The 21,874-nt window shown below is 39.2% G+C and overlaps 1 protein-coding gene across 1 annotated transcript in view; it reads left to right on the top strand.

Annotated features, from left to right (window-relative positions):
- The first annotated feature begins 2,936 nt into the window (after nt 1–2,936).
- errfi1b (ERBB receptor feedback inhibitor 1b) overlaps nt 2,937–21,874 on the top strand; it is a 19,547-nt gene continuing 609 nt past the window's right edge. Inside the window, exons 1-4 of the mRNA XM_061975474.1 lie at nt 2,937–3,101; nt 14,725–14,863; nt 15,031–15,107; nt 21,324–21,874. The exon at nt 21,324–21,874 is cut by the window's right edge and continues 609 nt beyond it. Of these exons, the coding sequence (XP_061831458.1) occupies nt 14,820–14,863; nt 15,031–15,107; nt 21,324–21,874 (672 nt within the window). The 5' untranslated portion in view covers nt 2,937–3,101; nt 14,725–14,819. The remainder of the gene's footprint in view (nt 3,102–14,724; nt 14,864–15,030; nt 15,108–21,323) is intronic.

Raw genomic sequence — 21,874 nt, 5'->3', positions numbered from 1 at the left:
AAAAAAATGCTGTATTTAATGTACAGTAAAACATAACAAATATTCAATGCCGTTTAATTTGTATAAAAACACTGTTAGAAACAATCTGCTACAGGCACAACAGCGCTCCCACTTGGTTGTAAGTGGCAAGTGAGACAATGCCTTCAAATATACTTTGTCAATTTTTCCATACATGCAATACATGAAAGGCACAACATCACGCGCGGTACAAGATGTAATGTTGCGGTTTGTCAACAGCCTTGTTTTGAAGGGGTTCAATTGTTGTACATTGTGGGATTAGAGGATTTATTAACAGAGGGTGAAATTATCGTAGAAATATGGTAATTATTGTATGTCTGGCAACGCCGTATGTGATAGATCCAGTTCCAATAATATTTGTAAAATCAGAACCAGAATCAGAAATACTTTATCAATCCCTGAGGGGAAATTAAGATTTTCAGCACAATCCCATTCAAGAGCAGACAAACATTACATGGAGACAGAACAGGATCGCTGACGGGTCTGCCAACTTCCGGCGCCCCTTACAAAAAAGGTGAGTAACAGGTGAACGCTGGGGAGTGGGTGGGGTCCAGACTGAGGCCAAGGGGAAAAAAACTAATAGCCATAGCACACATAAACATGTGTGTAAGAGGGAAACATCAAAGAACACAAAGGACATTAAAGACATTAAAAAAAAGAGCAGAGCTGATGCAACCAGACACTTCTACACACAGCCACAAAAGTAAAACAACAACAACAACAACAAAAAAACATACACTGTGCGGTGTTCCACGCCATCGTCTGCTGGGGTGGGGGGAGCATGGCCAGAGACAGGAGCAAACCCAACAAAGCAACCAAGAGAGCAACCAACTCTCTGCCAGTGTCCAGTCCGCATGGATGAGCGAGGATACGTCCAAGGAAACCGAGGTGTCCGACACCTGCTCATTCAGCCAAGACACTGTGAAGCTCAGCGCCAGCTCCGCAACCCTGTCTCTTCATCCGCATCTCCTCCAGTCTCTCCAAACGGAGTCTGGTGTGGCAGAGACCCAGCAGCTGGTCTCCATGGCCAAAAGGCGCCCGGTAGGCAGATCCAGAAGTTCACAAAAAAAGCACCGCAGAAATCACAAAAGTGCCACCCCTTGTCACACAGACCCAAAGGGTCCCGAACCAAAATGCAAAAAATAAAAAAAACACATGAAAACAAGAGGGAAACATCAGGAACACAAAAGGATGACACAAGAGCACAGAGCTCCTGCCAACAGCAGCCACTACAGCGGCGCCATCTTGGAAAAAAATTAAATCAAATTAAAAAGTGGTGTTGGGATATAATTAAGATAATGAAGGATGAAGTGTTTAAGAAATGCTTAGTATATATATATATATTTATATATACATATGCTTAGAATAGGCCATCTACCTGCTCAGTGGCCTAGTGGTTAGAGTAGGGCTGTGAATCTTTGGGTGTCCCACGATTCGATTCAATATCAATTCTTGGGGTTACGATTCGATTCAAAATAGATTTTTTTTTTCCAATTCAACACGATTCTTGATTCAAAAACGATTTTTTTCCCGATTCAAAACGATTCTCTATTCATTCAATACATAGGATTTCAGCAGGATCTACCCCAGTCTGCTGACATGCAAGCAGAGTAGTAGATTTTTGTAAAAAGCTTTTATAATTGTAAAGGACAATGTTTTATCAACTGATTGCAATAATGTAAATTTGTTTTGACTATTAAATGAACCAAAAATAGGACTTATTTTATCTTTGTGAAAATATTGGACACAGTTTGTTGTCAAGCTTATGAGATCCATTCAATCCAATTCACTTTATTTATATATAGCACATTTAAACAACAAAATGTTTCCAAAGTGCTGCACGACAATATTAAACACAATTAAAAACAAAATAAAATAAATATGATTAAAAACAATTTCAAAGGGTAAAACCAATTAAAACAGTAAATAGAAATCATGATGCGATGCAAGTGTAAGCCACTGTGACACTATTGTTCCTTTTTTTTTTTTTTTTTATAAATGTCTAATGATAATGTCAATGAGGGATTTTTAATCACTGCTATGTTGAAATTGTAACTAATATTGATACTGTTGTTGATAATATTCATTTTGGTTTCACTACTTTTGGTTTGTTCTGTGTCGTGTTTGTGTCTCCTCTCAATTGCTCTGTTTATTGCAGTTCTGAGTGTTGCTGGGTCGGGTTTGGTTCTGGAATTGGATTGCATTGTTATGGTATTGTTGTGTATTGTTTTGTTGGATTGATTAATTTAAAAAAAAAAAAAAAAAAAAAAGAATAAATAATTTAAAAAAATATCGATTTTTAGAAAATGAGAATCGATTCTCAATCGCACAACGTGATGATCGCGATTCGAATTCGAATCGATTTTCCCCCACACCCCTAGGTTAGAGTGTCCGCCCTGAGATCGGCAGGTCGTGAGTTCATATCAAAAACTATAAAAATGGGACCCATTCCCTCCCTGCTTGGCACTCAAAGGTTGGAATTGGGGGTTAAATCACCAAAATGACTTCCCGGGCGCGGCCACCACTGCTGCTCCCTGCTCCCCTCACCTCTCAGGGGGTGAGGGTGATGTGTCAAATGCAGAGGATAATCTCACCACACCTAGTGTGTGTGTGTGACAATCTTACTTTAACTTTTTTTTAAACTTTTTAACTATAGACATTTTTTAAGCCTTACACTTTGGCTGAGAGAACTGTTTATTAGCATTAAAGCTAATACAAAAATTGTCAAAATTCCAGCATCAAGACTAGATTTTGGCCAGTACACTACTTAGGGGCCTCTGAGACGTATTTAAAATTGTTGAAAGCAAAGTCTCCTCCTGTAATTAGTGTACATTTTTTGGGGAGTGCCTTCCCCTTTAAGACGTCGCTGGGCGGGGCTTGGAGGGCAGCGGCGAGGAGTGCATATATACGGAGACATGAGTCGCATCAGCCACATGACGATGCCTTCGGACTGTTGATACCCATGAAAGCACACATGGCTCGTACCTGGTCCCGGTCCTGGTCCCGGTCCTGGTCCTGGTCCTAGAATGCTTAGTAGGAGCTAGTCTTACTACTACCGGAAGTCATCCATGGACGCACTGTCGGTAAGACTGATTTTTTTTTTTTACCGCCGCTTTCTAGAAGTACACATTTTGTTTCCAAGTTCAATTTACACATTTTAACCCATTTGCTGCCTTAAAAAGGGTTAAAAAAAATATCGAATTTTTTCCGATTTAATTGTGAGTAAAACAATGTACGAGTAGTCATACAGCTCACATGAACCGCTACCCATACCCAGACATGTCCGATGACTGACCGACTATCTATCTATCTATCTATCTATCTATCTATCTATCTATCTATCTATCTATCTATCTATCTATCGACAATTGTGGGTATTGAATGGGTCTCTATGTGTGTTGTTGCTGGCTTCCTCCTACAGTACAAAAACTTACAGTATTTCCACACAATGTGTTTATCCGCTCAGCTGCGAGGTATGTATTGGAAGTAAAGGGGTTTAGTTGAGGTGATGTCTTTTTTTATAATTGTTTGTACAATTGAGTAAAGGTGGTGCTTGACACGCTGCTGTGTGTTGACCCCACGGACGGGTGCTGCTTACTTACTTTGTTCATTTATCCATGAAAATATGGAGAAGACGCCGATGATGTGTTTGACGGAAAAGTCCACTCTCCGAGGTAATTGCTCAACTGTACATTATTACATTACTTCATTAACAAATGTAGTTGTTAGTATTACATTCTATTGTGTTGTTTTTATTCAATATTTCCTATCTAAAAGTTTCTTTTTCTTTTTAAAAGGCATTTTACATGTTAATGGTGCTGTTTTGTGGGGGACAACCACCAATTAAATTGATTTCAATTAATTTCTTCACTTCAATGGTAGACATTTATTTGAGATACAAAGGTTTTGAGTTAAGATCTCCGTCACAGAACAAATTAAGCTTGTAAATTGAGGTATTATTGCATTGCCCCATTTTTCTACTTATTATAAGAAATGTATTACTTTTAGATAATTTTATTTCAAAGTTGTTTCTTGTTCTAAACGTGTATTTTTCCACAAATACAGTTGAGGCTAGTATTTAGTGTAATTGTAAAATCCCTTTCAACACCTTCCTTTCTTTCACACAGGAAGTGAACAAATGAGGTGTGACTGACTTATCAAAAATAGATGTGAAGAATACAGTACAAAAGCATACAGTATTTCCACACAATGTGCTTATCCGCTCAGCTGCGAGGTATTTGTTGGATTAAAGGGGTTTAGTTGAGCTGAGGTCTTTTTTTATTTGTTGTACGATTGAGTAAAGGCGTGTGTGACACGCTGCTGTTCGTTGACCCCATGAACGGGTGCTGTTTACTTACTTTTTTCATTTATCCATGAAAATATGGAGAAGCCGCCGATGTGTTTGACGGAAAAGAAGCTTGAAGGAGATACCGTAAAAGTCCACTCTCCGAGGTAATTGCTGTACTGTACATTATTACATCATTAACAAATGTAGTTGTTAGTTTTACATTCTATTGTATTGTTTTATTGTTTGTTTATGTTATTTATTGGAAGTAAGGGGTTTAGTTTAGTTGAGGTGAGGTCTTTTTATTGTTTGTACAATTGAGTAAAGGTGGTGCTTGACATGCTGCTGTTCATTGACCCCATGGACGGGTGCTGTTTACTTACTTGCCCTTTTTGTATTTTTGGTTGTTATCACCATGCAGGGGGTGGAGTACAGTAATTGTTCACTATGAATATTTAAAGACAAGAGCAACTTAGTACTCTGCATGACTAGGAGCTAAAAATGTATTAATTTAGCCTTTGTTTTTGTTTTTTTGTCGAGCTGCTGCACTTCCTCTGAATTCTTTTGATGTCTCCCAGCCCTGCATTGGAATATAAAAATCCTTGTTATAGTCATGTATTTTTTTTTTTGTGATTGCCCCCCCATTTTTGTTCTGTCTTATGGATGCAGTTGAGGATTCCCTTCCCAAAAACTCATTTTGTCAATTTCTATGCTCCCACCAGATAATGTTTTACTCAATGAGCATATGAACTAAGTATCATCATTAAGTTTGCCTAGCAGAATTAAAATAAGATTAGTGTTTATTAAATGAAGACTTAACCCCAAAAAGAGCAAGTTAAAATAATTACCTCTACTAGGAGGTATGTGTAATGGCCTGGGTTTGTAATGTAGTTCGCAACTTAACTACGAAAGTTATTGGTGGATTTAAATGAAACTTTCAGGTAGGGCTGGGTAATTATATGATCGTGATTGGTGATTGTATTAAAGTTCCGGTCAATTAGGATGATCAGCTTTGAGCATATTAACTCAACCAAAACAATTAGCCAATAAGAGTCGACCTTTTTGCACTCTACTTCTCTTCGTTGCAGCAAAAGTAGTGCTGGGCGATATTACAATACATACTGTATCATAATACAACAAAAAATGTACAATCTAATATATTGGGATTTTACGTCAGCTTTACTGCAGCAGCAATGCTACTTTTTGCGGTAGCATTTTTACGTCACTGGAAAGAAGTTTCCGGCGAGAGCATGGATGTCAACAACGTTGCACAGACTGCGACCACAGCGGAAGCTACATCAACAAAAACTTGTGGAGGAATCCGTGCCAAAAAGAGTAAAACGACATCCTTTGTTTGGATTGAAAAAAATCAGACACCGACCAAGCAATAGCAGGCTAATCTGCAAGACATGCCGCTAATGAGTCGTTGCTATCAACTTGAACATGTCTAATCTTTTCTATCAGCTGAATAGAGTGCAGTAATACAGTTTAAAAAATTATACAGGGTAATTGAAAAGTAACGATCATTATGAATACATTATTTCTTTTATAGGACATTTTTTTTCAAAGATTCTTTGTCAATTTTTCCATACGGAAAAATCTACACAACGTTTCTCTCATATTGTGCAGTTTATCCCTTAGATTGCAAAGGTGCCTGTGGCGGTGGGAACGTTGTCACTATGACGCCATTATATAATTTCCATAATTTGCTATGATGATGTGAATGTGAGTGTGAATGCTGTCTGTCTATCTGTGTTGGCCCTGTGATGAGGTGGCGACTTGTCCAGGGTGTACCCCGCCTTCCGCCCGAATGCAGCTGAGATAGGCTCCAGCACCCCCCGCGACCCCGAACGGAACGTGCGGTAGAAAACGGATGGATGGATGGATATGATTTTTATTTTAAAAAGGCTCAAAAAATGTAAATACATTTAAAAACAAATATGTTAATATTGATTAGTATTTAAATATATTTTGATATTATCGTTTTGCTATATTTTAGATTGTTGCTGCCTATTGTACAATGTACTTGCTTAGTGCTGCTGCTCCAGTTGGACTTTCTCTCCTTAAAAGCCGCCACTGTCCTCTTAATATTTGCAAATTTTTAGATTGCTGTCCGCGGGTATATCTGATACATTAAAGTATGGCTGCAACTAACAACTAATTTGATCATTGATTAATCTGTTGATTAGTACTTCCATTAATCGATTAATAATTGGATAAAAGAGACAAACTACATTTCTATCCTTTCCAGTATTTTATTGAAAAAAAAAACAGCATACTGGCACCATACTTATTTTGATTATTGTTTCTCAGCTGTTTGTAAATGTTGCAGTTTATAAAAAAAATAAAAAGTAGCCTCTGCGCATGTGCATAGCATAGATCCAACGAATCGATGACTAAATTAATCGCCAACTATTTTTATAATCTATTTTAATCGATTTAATGGATTAGTTGTTGCAGCCCTACATTAAAGTTACTTCCACATCGCGGACATGCTGACAACGCCCCAGACAATTGCGAGCGTCTTGTTTACGTCATCACAACATCCGGTTTTGGCAGTGCTGTTTTCGGTGATCAAAGTCTTTTTTCAGCGGCCGACTTTTCAGTGCCTCGCCAGTCTATAGTGCGCAAAAATAGGCTATATATGTTCATCCATTCATACTGTAATGACCTGCTGGTGGTGATGTTTTATGTTCTTGTGGTTTTGATCTGATGTTAATTTTTCTCATGATTGCAAACACACCGTCCGTACGTGGTGGAGAGTGTTATGTCAAAAGTGTTTGCCTGGGTGGTAAAACCTGTTGGAATTGGGCTGGTTGTTAGCATAAGATTGGCAATAAAAAATAAAAATAGTGTCATGAATGAATGTATGAATGAATTAATTTATTTACTTATTCCGGCAGACAGACATATATATATATATATACAGGTAAAAGCCAGTAAATTAGAATATTTTGAAAAACTTGATTTATTTCACCAGCAGATGACATGGCACCCCAAACCATCACCCAACCATGCAAATTTTGCATTTCCTTTGGAAATCGAGGTCCCAGAGTCTGGAGGAAGACAGGAGAGGCACAGGATCCACGTTGCCTGAAGTCTAGTGTAAAGTTTCCACCATCAGTGATGGTTTGGGGTGCCATGTCATCTGCTGGTGTCGGTCCACTCTGTTTCCTGAGATCCAGGGTCAACGCAGCCGTCTACCAGCAAGTTTTAGAGCACTTCATGCTTCCTGCTGCTGACCTGCTCTATGGAGATGGAGATTTCAAGTTCCAACAGGACTTGGCGCCTGCACACAGCGCAAAATCTACCCGTGCCTGGTTTACGGACCATGGTATTTCTGTTCTAAATTGGCCCGCCAACTCCCCTGACCTTAGCCCCATAGAAAATCTGTGGGGTATTGTGAAAAGGAAGATGCAGAATGCCAGACCCAAAAACGCAGAAGAGTTGAAGGCCACTATCAGAGCAACCTGGGCTCTCATAACACCTGAGCAGTGCCAGAAACTCATCGACTCCATGCCACGCCGCATTAACGCAGTAATTGAGGCAAAAGGAGCTCCAACCAAGTATTGAGTATTGTACATGCTCATATTTTTCATTTTCATACTTTTCAGTTGGCCAACATTTCTAAAAATCCCTTTTTTGTATTAGCCTTAAGTAATATTCTAATTTTGTGACACACGGAATTTTGGATTTGCATTTGTTGCCACTTCAAATCATCAAAATTAAATGAAATAAACATTTGAATGCATCAGTCTGTGTGCAATGAATAAATATAATGTACAAGTTACACCTTTTGAATGCAATTACTGAAATAAATCAAGTTTTTCAAAATATTCTAATTTACTGGCTTTTACCTGTATATACCAACACTTCATCACTATTTGTAATTTGATAGACATTCAAAGGGATACGGGAAAAAAGCAACAATGCTTATCCATGTCCCGCCCCTAATTTACAATCAATTTATATGCTGGTTATATATGTTGGTTATTAGGGCTGTGAATCTTTGGGTGTCCCACGATTCGATTCAATATCGGTAAAATTTATGACTTTTTAAAACGCCGCTGTGTACACGGACGTAGGGAGAAGTACAGAGCGCCAATAAACCTTAAAGGCACTGTCTTTGCGTGCCGGCCCAGTCACATAATATCGACGGCTTTTCACACACACAAGTGAATGCCAGGCATACTTGGTCAATTGCCATACAGGTCACACTGAGGGTGGCCGTATAAACAACTTTAACACTGTTACAAATATGCGCCACACTGTGAACCCACACCAAACAAGAATGACAAACACATTTCGGGAGAACATCCACACCGGAACACAACATAAACACAACAGAACAAATACCTAGAACCCCTTGCAGCACTAACTCTTCCGGGACGCTTGCCCCCGCTTCCCCCTACCCAAACCCCGACTCCCCCCCAACCCGGCCCACCTCAACCTCCTCATGCTCTCTCAGGGAGAGCATGTCCCAAATTCCAAGCTGCTGTTTTGAGGCATGTTAAAAAAAAATGCACTTTGTGACTTCAATAATAAATATGGCAGTGCCATGTTGGCATTTTTTTCCATAACTTGAGTTGATTTATTTTGGAAAACCTTGTTACATTGTTTAATGCATCACAACAAAATTAGGCATAATAATGTATTAATTCCACGACTGTATATATCGGTATCGGTTGGTATCTGTAATTAAGAGTTGGACAATATCGGATATCGGCAAAAAAGCCATTATCGGACATCTCTAGTAATTACAGTCGTTCCTTATTCATCACTTTTATTGGTCCCAGACCCGAATGTGATAAGTGAATACCCGCAATTATTATTATTATTATTATTATTATTATTATTGATGAATTGAATATCTTCATAGAGAACAAAGAACTGTTTACAACCTACTAAATGCAGTTTTCAACATTATCAGAGCCTTCTAGACATACTGTATAGCTATCAACATGATTCCCTGTACACTCGTTTTACCCAATATAGTGGACATATTGGAAAATAAGACATTTACTGTACTGAAATACATAGAAGACCCACTACACTGTACAGTAATATAGACACGCTACACTGTACAGTAATATAGACACTCAACCACTAACCTGTGAATATACTGCAACTTGTTTGATGATGATGACAGTATAGGGGTGTAACGATATGAAAATTTCATATCACGGTTATCATTACAGTACAGATTGGTGTCCTATTGCATTGTGTTGTGCCGTCAGCGATCCTGTTCTGTCTCCCTGTAATGTTTGTCTGCTCTTGAATGGGATTGTGCTGAGAATCTTAATTTCTCTTCAGGGATTATTAAAGTATTTCTAACTGATTCTGATTACAAACTCAAAAGCAATTCAGCTGCTGACGCAGAAGATAGCTTCCTGCTAATTAGGGCTGCAACAACTAATCGATTATAAAAATAGTTGGCGATTAATTTAGTCATCGATTCGTTGGATCTATGCTATGCGCAAAGGCTACTTTTTTATTTTATTTTTTTATGAACTGCAACATTTACGAACAGCTGAGAAACAATCAAAATAAGAATGGTGCCAGTATGCTGTTTTTTTCCAATAAAATACTGGAAAGGATAGAAATGTAGTTTGTCTCTTTTACACAATGATTAATCGAAGTAATAATCGACAGATTAATCGATTATCAAATGAGTTGTTAGTTGCAGCCCTACTGCTATTGCCGTAGCATGCCATCGCAAGGCGATGTGTTCCTACGCTAGAAAACGGTTCCTCAGTGTTCGCTCCTACAATAACAATGTTGCTCCATCTTAGTTATTATACAGGTTACTGGAGGCAGAATCGATTGCTCCTATTAGCTGCATTGCTAGCCACCTAAAACGAGCCGATTATTACATATTAGAATGCAACAAAAAACACTTCTCATAAGGATTGTGAGCGATAGGAAAAATTCCCCAAAAAGTGCAGTTCCCCTTTAACATATTTCCACATTAAGAAATGACAGGGACAAGCGGTAGAAAATGGATGGATGGATGGATGGATACCCCAATCTAAAGTTGTATAAACACATTGCTGTGTGAGCAACTAAGCCAGTGGTTCTTAACCTGGGTTCGATCGAACCCTAGGGGTTCGGTGAGTCGGCCTCAGGGGTTCGGCGGAGCCTCTGCCGCGGAGGTCAAGACACACCAGACTCATCGTGTAAATAAAAACTTCTCCCTATCGGCGTATTATGGATACCCCCGAACAATGTTCCCTCCAATTTTCCATCTGATTTGCAAGTGTGTAATTTGTTGTGAGTTTATGTAGTGTGTTGGTTTTGTTCTTTGAACAAGGTGATGTTCATGCATGGTTCATTTTGTGAACCAGTAAAAAAACATATAACTTTGTCTTGAATTGGGAAAAAAAACATTTTATTTTTCACTAAAGAAGGGTTCGGTGAATGCGCATATGAAACTGGTGGGGTTCGGTACCTCCAACAAGGTTAAGAACCACTAAACAAAGCTATTACATTTTTTAACTTTCTAACAGTGTGTTTAAATTATTACAGAAATAAACTTGGTCAAAAGATTTCACTGTGTGTATGAGTACTTTTAGAGCACATTCAACAATACCATGATAAAATATGCACTTTTTTGACTAATGGCCATTATAGTCAAACACTAAACTACGCAGAACCGTAATAATGTTTAAAAAAAAAAATTAAAAAAAAGCATTTTGCATGTGTACACCTTGTCCTTTTTATGAACAAACTTCATAGCCTTCTTTTATTTACATGACAGCATGTCTTTTTTTTTTTTTTTTTTTTTTTTAACATTTTGATTCTGCTCTTTGTATCACACACACAGAAAAGCAATGATAATAATTCCATGACTAATGTAGATGATTGATTATTTTTCTAATGCTTTACTGTTATGAAAGGTGTTGGTTATCAAACATAACTGTCAAATACAGTGATGGCAGCACTGCTGTCATAGTTCGGTATCTAAAGTTTGACCTTGGTTGTAGTCACCCGGAAACCTCCAAGGCCGACTCACCCAGGCCGTTCCATCACCAGAACAAACTGTTTTTCCTCCCCTCTTCTTCGTCCTTGTAAAGCTGCCAGGGCACGCATCCTCCTCGTTCGTACCTCGGCATAGTGCGGCAGTCTCCATGGCGTCCCCTCTTGTGCTCACCTCATTGGAGCACTCGTTAGCTTTCTCAGGCTTCACTGCACTCCAAAATGTCACAAAGGCCCATTTCATCGCTGAGAGTGGCTCCATTCATGCAGGCTGAGCCGCTGGCCGTACAATTCCTCCATCTCCGAGGCTCACTGGGCGGATTTGACGACATAGTGGCTTTTTTTTTCTTTTTTTGAAGGATGAAATGAATCTTCAAGTGAATGTATGAGAGAGCCTGTTATGTATGTTGTAGGGGGAATGTAACATAGTTGTGCTAAGCATTGTTTAAACCCCCTGCAACATTTGTAGACCTACTGATAAGGGTGGAAATCATGAAGTATATTATGATAATGTTGCCCTATGTTATGGCAATACAGCCTATTTGCAGTACAAAACATAACGTTAATCATGGATACTCTCGGTCAATTATAATTACTCAAAGCAAAGTGACCTACTTTGTTTGTTCTTAATTTCCAAAACATTGCACGTTCCAAAAATTGTATGCATTTTACATTTAATACAGAGCATCAAATCAATCTATATGGAATTACCGTAAGTAAATAATAATGGTTTATGTAGAACTTCTCACAGAGAGAGCTCACAAAGTGCTTCACATGGTTAAAATAGAAATGGTACATGATGATACAGCAGCAGAAACATTGCAGAATAAAATAATGAATATGGTTATAATGATAAATATATATAAAATAATAAATGGAATACTACAGGAATGCACACTTAAACAAAATGTCTTTAAAATGTCAACAGAAGGAGCAGCTTTCAGCTCATTAAGGGAGTGCATTCTCCATCCATCCATTTTCTACCGCTTGTCCCTATCAGGGTGCCGAAGCCTATCTCAGCTGCATTCGGGCGGTAGGCGGGGTACACCCTGAACAAGACGCCACCTCATTGCAGGGGGCTTTATTACCTTTTACTTTTTAATTGTGTATGAGGTACAAAAAGCAGATGTGTATGTGATTTATTATTATTATTAATATTTGCGTTAGTAGTGTTTTTGTATTTACTTATTTTATGGTTTTACCGTATTTTTTCGGAGTATAAGTCGTACCGGAGTATAAGTCGCACCTGCCGAAAATGCATAATAAAGAAGGAAAAAAACATAGATAAGTCGCACTGGAGCCCGGCCAAACTATGAAAAAAAACTGCGATTTATAGTCCGAAAAATACGGTAAGTGTTTCTATTGACACTATGTTAATGAAATTATAAAAAAGATTATTTTCTTAAATTTAAAAACATTGAAAAAAAATTAAATGCCACTTATTTGTTACGGTGTACTCGTCATCAAATATATTTAATCTATTTATTTTAGTACCACCAGAGGACACGTTTTTTCTTGATTTGTAATATGTATTTTTTTTACAATACAGAGAACTTACCCAAATAGGGAATTAATGTATATGATATAACTTTTGTTGTCATTTTACTTTGTCTCCGGTTTCTGTCCTGCTCATGTGTTTCTCAATGTTACTACAGTTGTGACATCTCGGAGTATAAATAATATATTTGGAAGAGAAATGGATTATCATTTTCCTGTCAGTTGTGTTGTTGTTTATAAATCAACTGTTCTAGCCTGAGTCATGTCAAAGGTCAGGAACAAGACTTTAGGGAAGTAAAGGAATGAGCGTGGGGGTGTGCTTCGGATGTACCTTGTTAGTGCTGCGTCTTATCGTTGCGCATCACAGGAATGCTGCACAGTCAGCCTTTGTTGTCCAGGGCGGATACTGCACGCTGTCAATGCCCACACGGCGGACAAAGGAGGCGGCGAGTGCTGCAACCCGTCCTCTGTCCTCCCACATCTGACCGGGATGTCGTGCAATCGCCCACTCATTAAAACACACGGCACTATTTTATTTCTTCTTTTTTTTTGGTATGTTTTCGAGGCAGCCAATGGCTTACTCCATGTTATTGATGTCTCTTGCATAAGAGTGTCACATGTCTAGGCTAAGAAAATATACTATAACCAAATATATCATTCATCGTGGTGTTTTTCACATCAAAATGATAAATGACTAACTTTTAGTCTTCTCACATCTGCATAGTTTTCCTGTATCTAATTTTAACTCTGTGTCAACACTAAACTGTGAACTTTGTGAATCATTACATTCTAAACGTTTAGTCTACTCTACAACACTCAAACACACATGGCCGTATAACCTTTTTGCTGTGGGTGCAAGTGTGTAAAAATGATGTGTGCTTTGAGTTTGTAACTAACATGCTATATACAAGAACAACAAGTTAATAGAGTAATGGTGAAATATATATGCTACAGAAAAAAGTAATTGTATACAAATGAAGCATAGAAATGTATTTCAAAATCATAATTATTGCGAGGCAAGTTTATTCATAGAGCACAATTCGTACACAAGGAAATTCAAAGTGCTTTACAGAAAGAAAAAAAAAGGGCAAAAATAGAAATATAAAATCATAATTCAAAGTAAAATCAGAAAATACAATCATAATTAAAATCAAATACTGTAGATAAAATACTTTCATTTGTCATATGTACAATTAAATGAAAGTGTTTTCATTACAATTGTACTGCATTACACAATAGATCCTATGATATAAATGTCTTGTTATATTTGCTAAAAACAAAAAGGCTACAGAAAAATACATCTAAAATAAAAGTAAAATGTACAACAATATATTAGCTATAAATGAAATGTACACCTTAATAATAATACTGTAATAATAATGTTAATATTTATAATGGTCATAATAAAATTATGGTTTTCCTCCTTTTAAGTGTTGCAGAGTGTTTCACTTTTTACATGTGTTTTGTTTGCCAAAAAGGGCAATGAGTAAATTGTCTTTTGCAGTGTAAATGCTATTATAGAAAACATTTGTTGCTGATCTGTGTGGTGGCGAAAAGTGGCTAATGTTTTAATAAATAAATACAAATTATTAATGCACACATCTCAAACGTGCAATTTCAAAGTTGCTGATGTGTGTTTATTTAAAAAAAAAAAAAAAAAAAAAACATTTTATGGCACGCAAAAAAGTTTATTTCAACTATTTCCGTAAAATACGAATTGAGGTCGTTGAGTGTATTTTTTATCCGATTACTTGATAAATCGATGGAATGATTTAAGGAATGGTTAGAACTATTTGACCATGTGTGGTTGAACGAAATGAAATCTAACGACTCCAAAGAACCATACGCACACTAACGTCAACAATTTATTGCCATAAATAAAATGTGCAGAGGGAGAAAACAAACATTTGTTGTTGAATCTGCTACTCAGCTGCATTTCTTCCTAACAGCTTGCCACTGATTACGGTGAGGCCATAATGGGTTGAACGGCGAGACCTTCATATGATTTTTAAGAACTCGAGCACTGCGCTGACACTACAACGTCATGAGTCATAACAACAACTACTGGGGACAACATGACCTAAGCAGGTAATTGGACACATCCCAAACAATATGATTTAAACATGCAATAAATCACGTGGCTGACGTCCTCGCTATGCTACATTTAATGACTCACTCATGACCAGTTACCTGCAGAAATGATTGACACATGCACGACTCTGTACATTTTTCCAACCCATACTGTTTTTTTGCAGAGTGTGCTTGGGCCTGCCCAGCGGCAACGCGGAACACAACCTGGCGGAGCTTCAACCGCAGCAACTGGACAACGAAGGTGAGTCTCCTGCAAACTATCCTGTAATAGCATATTCATTTTGTGTTGACCTTGGATGAATACATCTTTGCCATATTTTGAGGAATGGTCGTTTTTAGGCGTAACAAAGTTACATTAGAGAACAGCACATGTTTACACTCGCTCAATTCCGCATGTCTGAAAGGAGTAGGGAGAAGCAGAGTTTATTTAACTCTTGATGTGAGTTTCTTACATGCTTGAATGTCCTTAAAAGCACTTTGACTTTTTAATGTTGCATGTTAAGGTTTGAAAAGTGCTTAGATTTTGTAGGAAATATTTTAAATTAAAAAAACTCAAATTTAAATGTAGTTCACAACAAATGACTGACTTGCAGGTTTGCTTGCTTGATGGGGAAAGAAACATAGCTTTAACTCTATACAGGGGGAGAAGACGACAGCCTCTATACAGCCTTGGTATTGTGGATATTACAATTACAAATATCCATCCATTTTCTACCGCTTGTCCCTTATGGGGTCGCGGGGGGTGCTGGAGCCTATCTCAGCTGCAGTCGGGCAGAAGGCGGTGTACACCCTGGACAAGTCACCACCTCATCGAAGGGCCAACACAGATAGACAGACAACATTCACACTCACATTCATTCACTAGGGCCAATTTAGTGTTTCCAATCAACATATCCCCAGGTGCATGTCGTTATGTATTTTTAATTTAAACACTTTGGACTATTTTATTAATTTTTAGTAAAAAAAATTTTAAATATATAATTTTTTGAATTTGTGCTATTTTGAATGTCACAGTAAAAATACTCTTAATTCGATACAATTTGGACTATTTTATTGGTTTATAGTATTTTTTCTATTACAAATGTTTAAGTACCGTATTTTCCGCACTATAAGGCGCACCTACAAACCTCAAATTTCCTCAAAAGCTGACAGTGCGCCTTATAATCCAGTGCGCCTTATATATGGACCAATATTGAGCCACAACAGGTCTCGCAACTACGGTAACTACGCCGACTTCATTTTCCCCCTTCTACGGAAAATGAAGTAGGCGGCTGCTTACCGTAGAAGAACAACTTCTTCTTCTACGGGGGGAAATGAAGTAGGCGGCTGCTTACCGTAGAAGAACAACTTCTTCTTCTATGGGGGGAAATGAAGTAGGCGGCTGCTTACCGTAGAAGAACAACTTCTTCTTATACAGGGGAAAATGAAGTCGGCGGCTGCCTACCGTAGTTGCGAGACCTAAACTTTATGTAAAGACCCAAAAATGGCTCCTATTAAGAGACACGCTTACGACGCAGAGTTTAAACTCAAGGCGATCAGTCACGCAGTAGAACACGGGAATAGAGCAGCAGCGAGAGAATTTAACATTAACGAAGCAATGGTGCGGAAGTGGAGGAAGCAACATGATGACCTGCGCCAAGTAAAGAAGACTAAACAGAGTTTCCGAGGGAACAAAGCGAGATGGCTACAGTTGGAGGACAAACTCGAACAGTGAGCAGCAAGTAGAAGTGTCAGTACAATCATTGTTTTGTTGACATTCCCTTTAGCGCAGCTCCATCTAATGGATGCATAACGTAACCCCAGCCTCTACTGTAGCGTCTATTCTATGCGCCTTATAATGCGGTGCACCTTATATATGAACAACGTTTTAAAATAGGCCATTCATTGAAGGTGCGCCTTATAGTGCGGAAAATACGGTATATATTTTTTTGTAATTTTGCTATTATGAATATTACAATTTAATATATATTTTGAAGTGAAATACTTTTTGTATTATTGGTTCATAGTATACAATTGTAAATTTTGAAATATAATTTGCTGTTAGCGAATACTACAATTTTAAAATAAATGTTTTAAGTACAATACCTTTTTGACTATTTTAGTGGATTATAATATAAATTATTGCTGTGAATTAATTTATTTTTTATTTATATTAGTACAATTTTCAAGTCTATGCAGTTGCATGAAATTGTTTATATGGCATCCATCCATCCGTTTTCTACCGCTTGTCCCTTTCGGGGTGGCGGGGGGTGCTGGAGCCTATCTCAGCTGCATTCGGGCGGAAGGCAGCGTACACCCTGGACAAGTCGCCACCTCATCGCAAGGCCAACACAGATAGACAGACAACATTCACACTCACATTCACACACTAGGGCCAATTTAGTGTTGTCAATCAACCTATCCCCAGGTGCATGTTTTTGGAGGTGGGAGGAAGCCGGAGTACCCGGAGGGAACCCACGCAGTCACAGGGAGAACATGCAAACCCCACACAGAAAGATCCCGAGCCTGGGATTGAACTCAGGACTACTCAGGACCTTCGTATTGTGAGGCACATGCACTAACCCCTGTCCCACCGTGCTGCCCACTGTACATTGTACCATGTTTATATGCAAAGTTTCCAAATTAAAAAAATTGGAATACAATAGTGTTGAGCTGTTACATTTTTGCTTAGTTTTATTGCAAAGTACTGCAAGTTTCTAAACTTAACAAATACTGTAAGTTGCTTAGTTTTATTGCAAAGTACTGCAAGTTTCTAAACTTAACAAATACTGTAAGTACGATTTACAATGAATGGATCGTTTTTTGCAACTGTAGTTAAAAGGTGGCTCTAACTTAAAAACAAAACTAAAAAGATACCATAACTGTATAAAAACGATTGTCTTTCATTAGATGTATCTCTTTTGTGATTGGCTGGGGGGAATGCCATTGTTGTCCTGCCCTAAACTGAGGTTAAAGGGGAACATTATCACAATTTCAGAATTGTTAAAACCATTAAAAATCAGTTCCCAGTGGCTTATTATATTTTTCGAAGTTTTTTTCAAAATTTTACCCATCACGCAATATCCCTAAAAAAGCTTCAAAGTGCCTGATTTTAACCATCGTTATAAACACCCGTCCATTTTCCTGTGACGTCACATAGTGAAGCCAACACAAACAAACATGGCGGAAAGAACAGCAAGCTATAGCGACATTAGCTCGGATTCAGACTCGGATTTCAGCGGCTTAAGCGATTCAACAGATTACGAATGTTTTGAAACGGATGGTTGTAGTGTGGAGGCAGGTAGCGAAAATGAAATTGAAGAAGAAACTGAAGCTATTGAGCCATATCGGTTTGAACCGTATGCAAGCGAAACCGACGAAAATGACACGACAGCCAGCGACACGGGAGAAAGCGAGGACGAATTCGGCGATCGCCTTCTAACCAACGATTGGTATGTGTTTGTTTGGCATTAAAGGAAACTAACAACTATGAACTAGGTTTACAGCATATGAAATACATTTGGCAACAACATGCACTTTGAGAGTGCAGACAGCCCAATTTTCATCAATTAATATATTCTGTAGACATACCCTCATCCGCGCTCTTTTCCTGAAAGCTGATCTGTCCAGTTTTGGAGTTGATGTCAGCAGGCCAGGGAAGCTAGGATCGATAGGGGGTTTAGCTCGCTCGTCTGCGGGAACAAACTGCCGCCATTGCTTGCCGTGCTAGCGAGGTCCTTTGTCCCTGAATTGCTCACACACTCCGGCAGATTCAATGGGGGTCTGGCGGCAGATTTTTTTGACTTTATCGTTGGAAATGCATCTGCTTTGAGTGTCGCAGGATATCCACACATTCTTGCCATCTCTGTCGTAGCATAGCTTTCGTCGGTAAAGTGTGCGGAACAAACGTCCAATTTCTTGCCACTTTCGCATCTTTGGGCCACTGGTGCAACTTGAATCCGTCCCTGTTCGTGTTGTTACACCCTCCGACAACACACCGACGAGGCATGATGTCTCCAAGGTACGGAAAACAGTCGAAAAAACGGAAAATAACAGAGCTAATTTGATTCGGTGTTTGAGAAAATGGCGAATTTCTTCCCGATGTGACGCCACGTTGTGACGTCATCGCTCCGAGAGCGAATAATAGAAAGGCGTTTAATTCGCCAAAATTCACCCATTTAGAGTTCGTAAATCGGTTAAAAAAATATATGGTCTTTTTTCTGCAACATCAAGGTATATATTGACGCTTAGATAGGTCTGGTGATAATGTTCCCCTTTAAGTTAGCAGATATGTTAAGCGCTAATGAGGATGGCTTGTTCTTTTGAATGACGATAAAGGCACTTTCTTGTCCTGAATACATATTTATATGTGCTGGCTGATTGAGACGCTGTGTTGTAGCGTTAGAACGCCATATAGGCAGAGTTTGGGTGGACTAAGCTTTATAGCAGAGGAGGACCAGGGCGGACGGGAGCCTATCAGACCCCCTCCCATGCTACCAGCTGTTTCTGCTGTCTGGGCCACGTCGGATGTTTTCCACAGAGAAAGTTATGGGAAGCTCTGTTAAGATAGTGTCCATCCTCTGCGTTAATCAGAGTGTTGTGGCTGATGTTTGACAAAAAGGGTGACAGGTTAAGCGCTTGTTTTCTACATCTCTCTTGCTGGGTCCTCCTCCGTCACCTACTCCCCCGGGTGTTTTGGCCTCTCCTGACCAATCATTACTTTCCATTGTGCCTCCCCCTCCCCCCCCATGCCAGTGCAATTTTTTTTTCATGTTGTCTTCCTGTGAGACCTGCTTCCTGCTGTGAAGGAAACACTGATAGGAGGACCTTGCACTGATAGGTTCTCATCATTTAGACAATCGCATCACTTTTAATCATCTTTACCAAAATACTACCTTTGTGGGTTTAAAAGTCAAACAATCAACATGTCAATACTATTAAGGTTTTAATTCTTCCAGTAGGGGTCTGCCGATCTGATAGCATGCATCTGAAATGTCCGATACAAGCAGTCCTCGGCCAGTTATGTTCTCTCAATGTGGCCCCCGAGTCAAAATATTTGCGCAGCTTAGGTTTAATATGTTGTTATTTTTTTTTATCCCTGGGGTTTTGTTTAATTTGTTTGTTTTTTCCCATTTGGTTTAAAGGGGAACATTATCACCAGACCTTCGTAAGCGTCAATATATACCTTGATGTTGCAGAAAAAAGACCATATATTTTTTTAACCGATTTCCGAACTCTAAATGGGTGAATTTTGGCGAATTAAACGCCTTTCTATTATTCGCTCTCGGAGTTGTGACGTCACATCGGGAAGCAATCCGCCATTTTCTCAAACACCGAGTCAAATCAGCTCTGTTATTTTCCGTTTTTTCGACTGTTTTCCGTACCTTGGAGACATCATGCCTCGTCGGTGTGTTGTCGGAGGGTGTAACAACACGAACAGGGACGGATTCAAGTTGCACCAGTGGCCCAAAGATGCGAAAGTGGCAAGAAATTGGACGTTTGTTCCGCACACTTTACCGACGAAAGCTATGCGACGACAGAGATGGCAAGAATGTGTGGATATCCTGCGACACTCAAAGCAGATGCATTTCCAACGATAAAGTCAAAGAAATCTGCCGCCAGACCCCCAGGAAAAGAGAGCGGATGAGGGTATGTCTACAGAATATATTAATTGATGAAAATTGGGCTGTCTGCACTCTCAAAGTGCATGTTGTTGCCAAATGTATTTCATATGCTGTAAACCTAGTTCATAGTTGTTAGTTTCCTTTAATGCCAAACAAACACATACCAATCGTTGGTTAGAAGGCGATCGCCGAATTCGTCCTTGCTTTCTCCCGTGTCGCTGGCTGTCGTGTCGTTTTCGTCGGTTTTGTCGGTTTTGCTTGCATACGGTTCAAACCGATATGGCTCGATAGCTTCAGTTTCTTCTTCAATTTCGTTTTCGCTACCTGCCTCCACACTACAACCATCCGTTTCAATACATGCCTAATCTGTTGAATCGCTTAAGCCGCTGAAATCCGAGTCTGAATCCGAGCTAATGTCGCTATAGTTTGCTGTTCTATCCGCCATGTTTGTTTGTATTGGCATCACTGTGTGACGTCACAGGAAAATGGACGGGTGTATATAACGATGGTTAAAATCAGGCACTTTGAAGCTTTTTTTAGGGATATTGCGTGATGGGTAAAATTTTGGAAAAAAACTTCGAAAAATAAAATAAGCCACTGGGAACTGATTTTGAATGGTTTTAACCCTTCTGAAATTGTGATAATGTTCCCCTTTTAATGTTTTTTTTTTTCCCTCTTTGGTTTGGTTTGTTTTATGCCTGTCTGGTTTGGTTTATTATGGGGTTTTTTTCATTCCAGTTTGGTTTAACCTTTTGTTTGTTTGTTTTTTAATCCTGGTTTGTTTTAATATGTGTTTTTTTCCCCCCTCCGTTTGCTTTTATTTAATACATGTTGTTTTTTCTTTCCTTTCCCAGCTCGCATCCGAACACAGCCGTCTCCTTGCTACTCTGACTCCTACCACCTTCCCTTGGATCCTCAGACCCTGCGACCTCATGAAGGAGACCAGGTGGTTCCATATTCTTCTGCCCAGAGAAGGACATTGTTTTGGGGCCAGCAGCAAAAAGAAGCCAAACCTCTACCGCCATTACCCAACGCCGAGGAGCTCATGTCGGATGAGGCGGCCGACAATGAGGTGGAGTTTTTCACCAGCGAGCGACGCCCACTTTTGCCCAGGAGCTGCCCTAAGAGCATGTGCAGGAGCAGAGGTCGGACAAATCCGGCCTATCGTGGGGGTTCTTTGCAGTCTGAAAGAGGCTTCTTGGCCTTCTCCTGGCCTGGAGAGGAGAGACAGACTGTCAAAGGTGCTCCTAATATGTTCAGCAAACCTCCAGACTATTCGCCTTCAGAGAAGCCCGTGATTCCCCCTCGCATTCCCATACCGCCAAAAACCTCAAAGACTACAAATAGCGAGGATAAACCGCCCAAAATCCCGCCGAGGGTCCCGCTGGTACCGCCGTGCCCGCCC

This window comes from Nerophis lumbriciformis, linkage group LG01 (genome assembly GCF_033978685.3).
Source record: "Nerophis lumbriciformis linkage group LG01, RoL_Nlum_v2.1, whole genome shotgun sequence".
Classification (NCBI taxonomy): domain Eukaryota; kingdom Metazoa; phylum Chordata; class Actinopteri; order Syngnathiformes; family Syngnathidae; genus Nerophis; species Nerophis lumbriciformis.
This window is presented reverse-complemented; position numbering and strand designations above follow the sequence as displayed.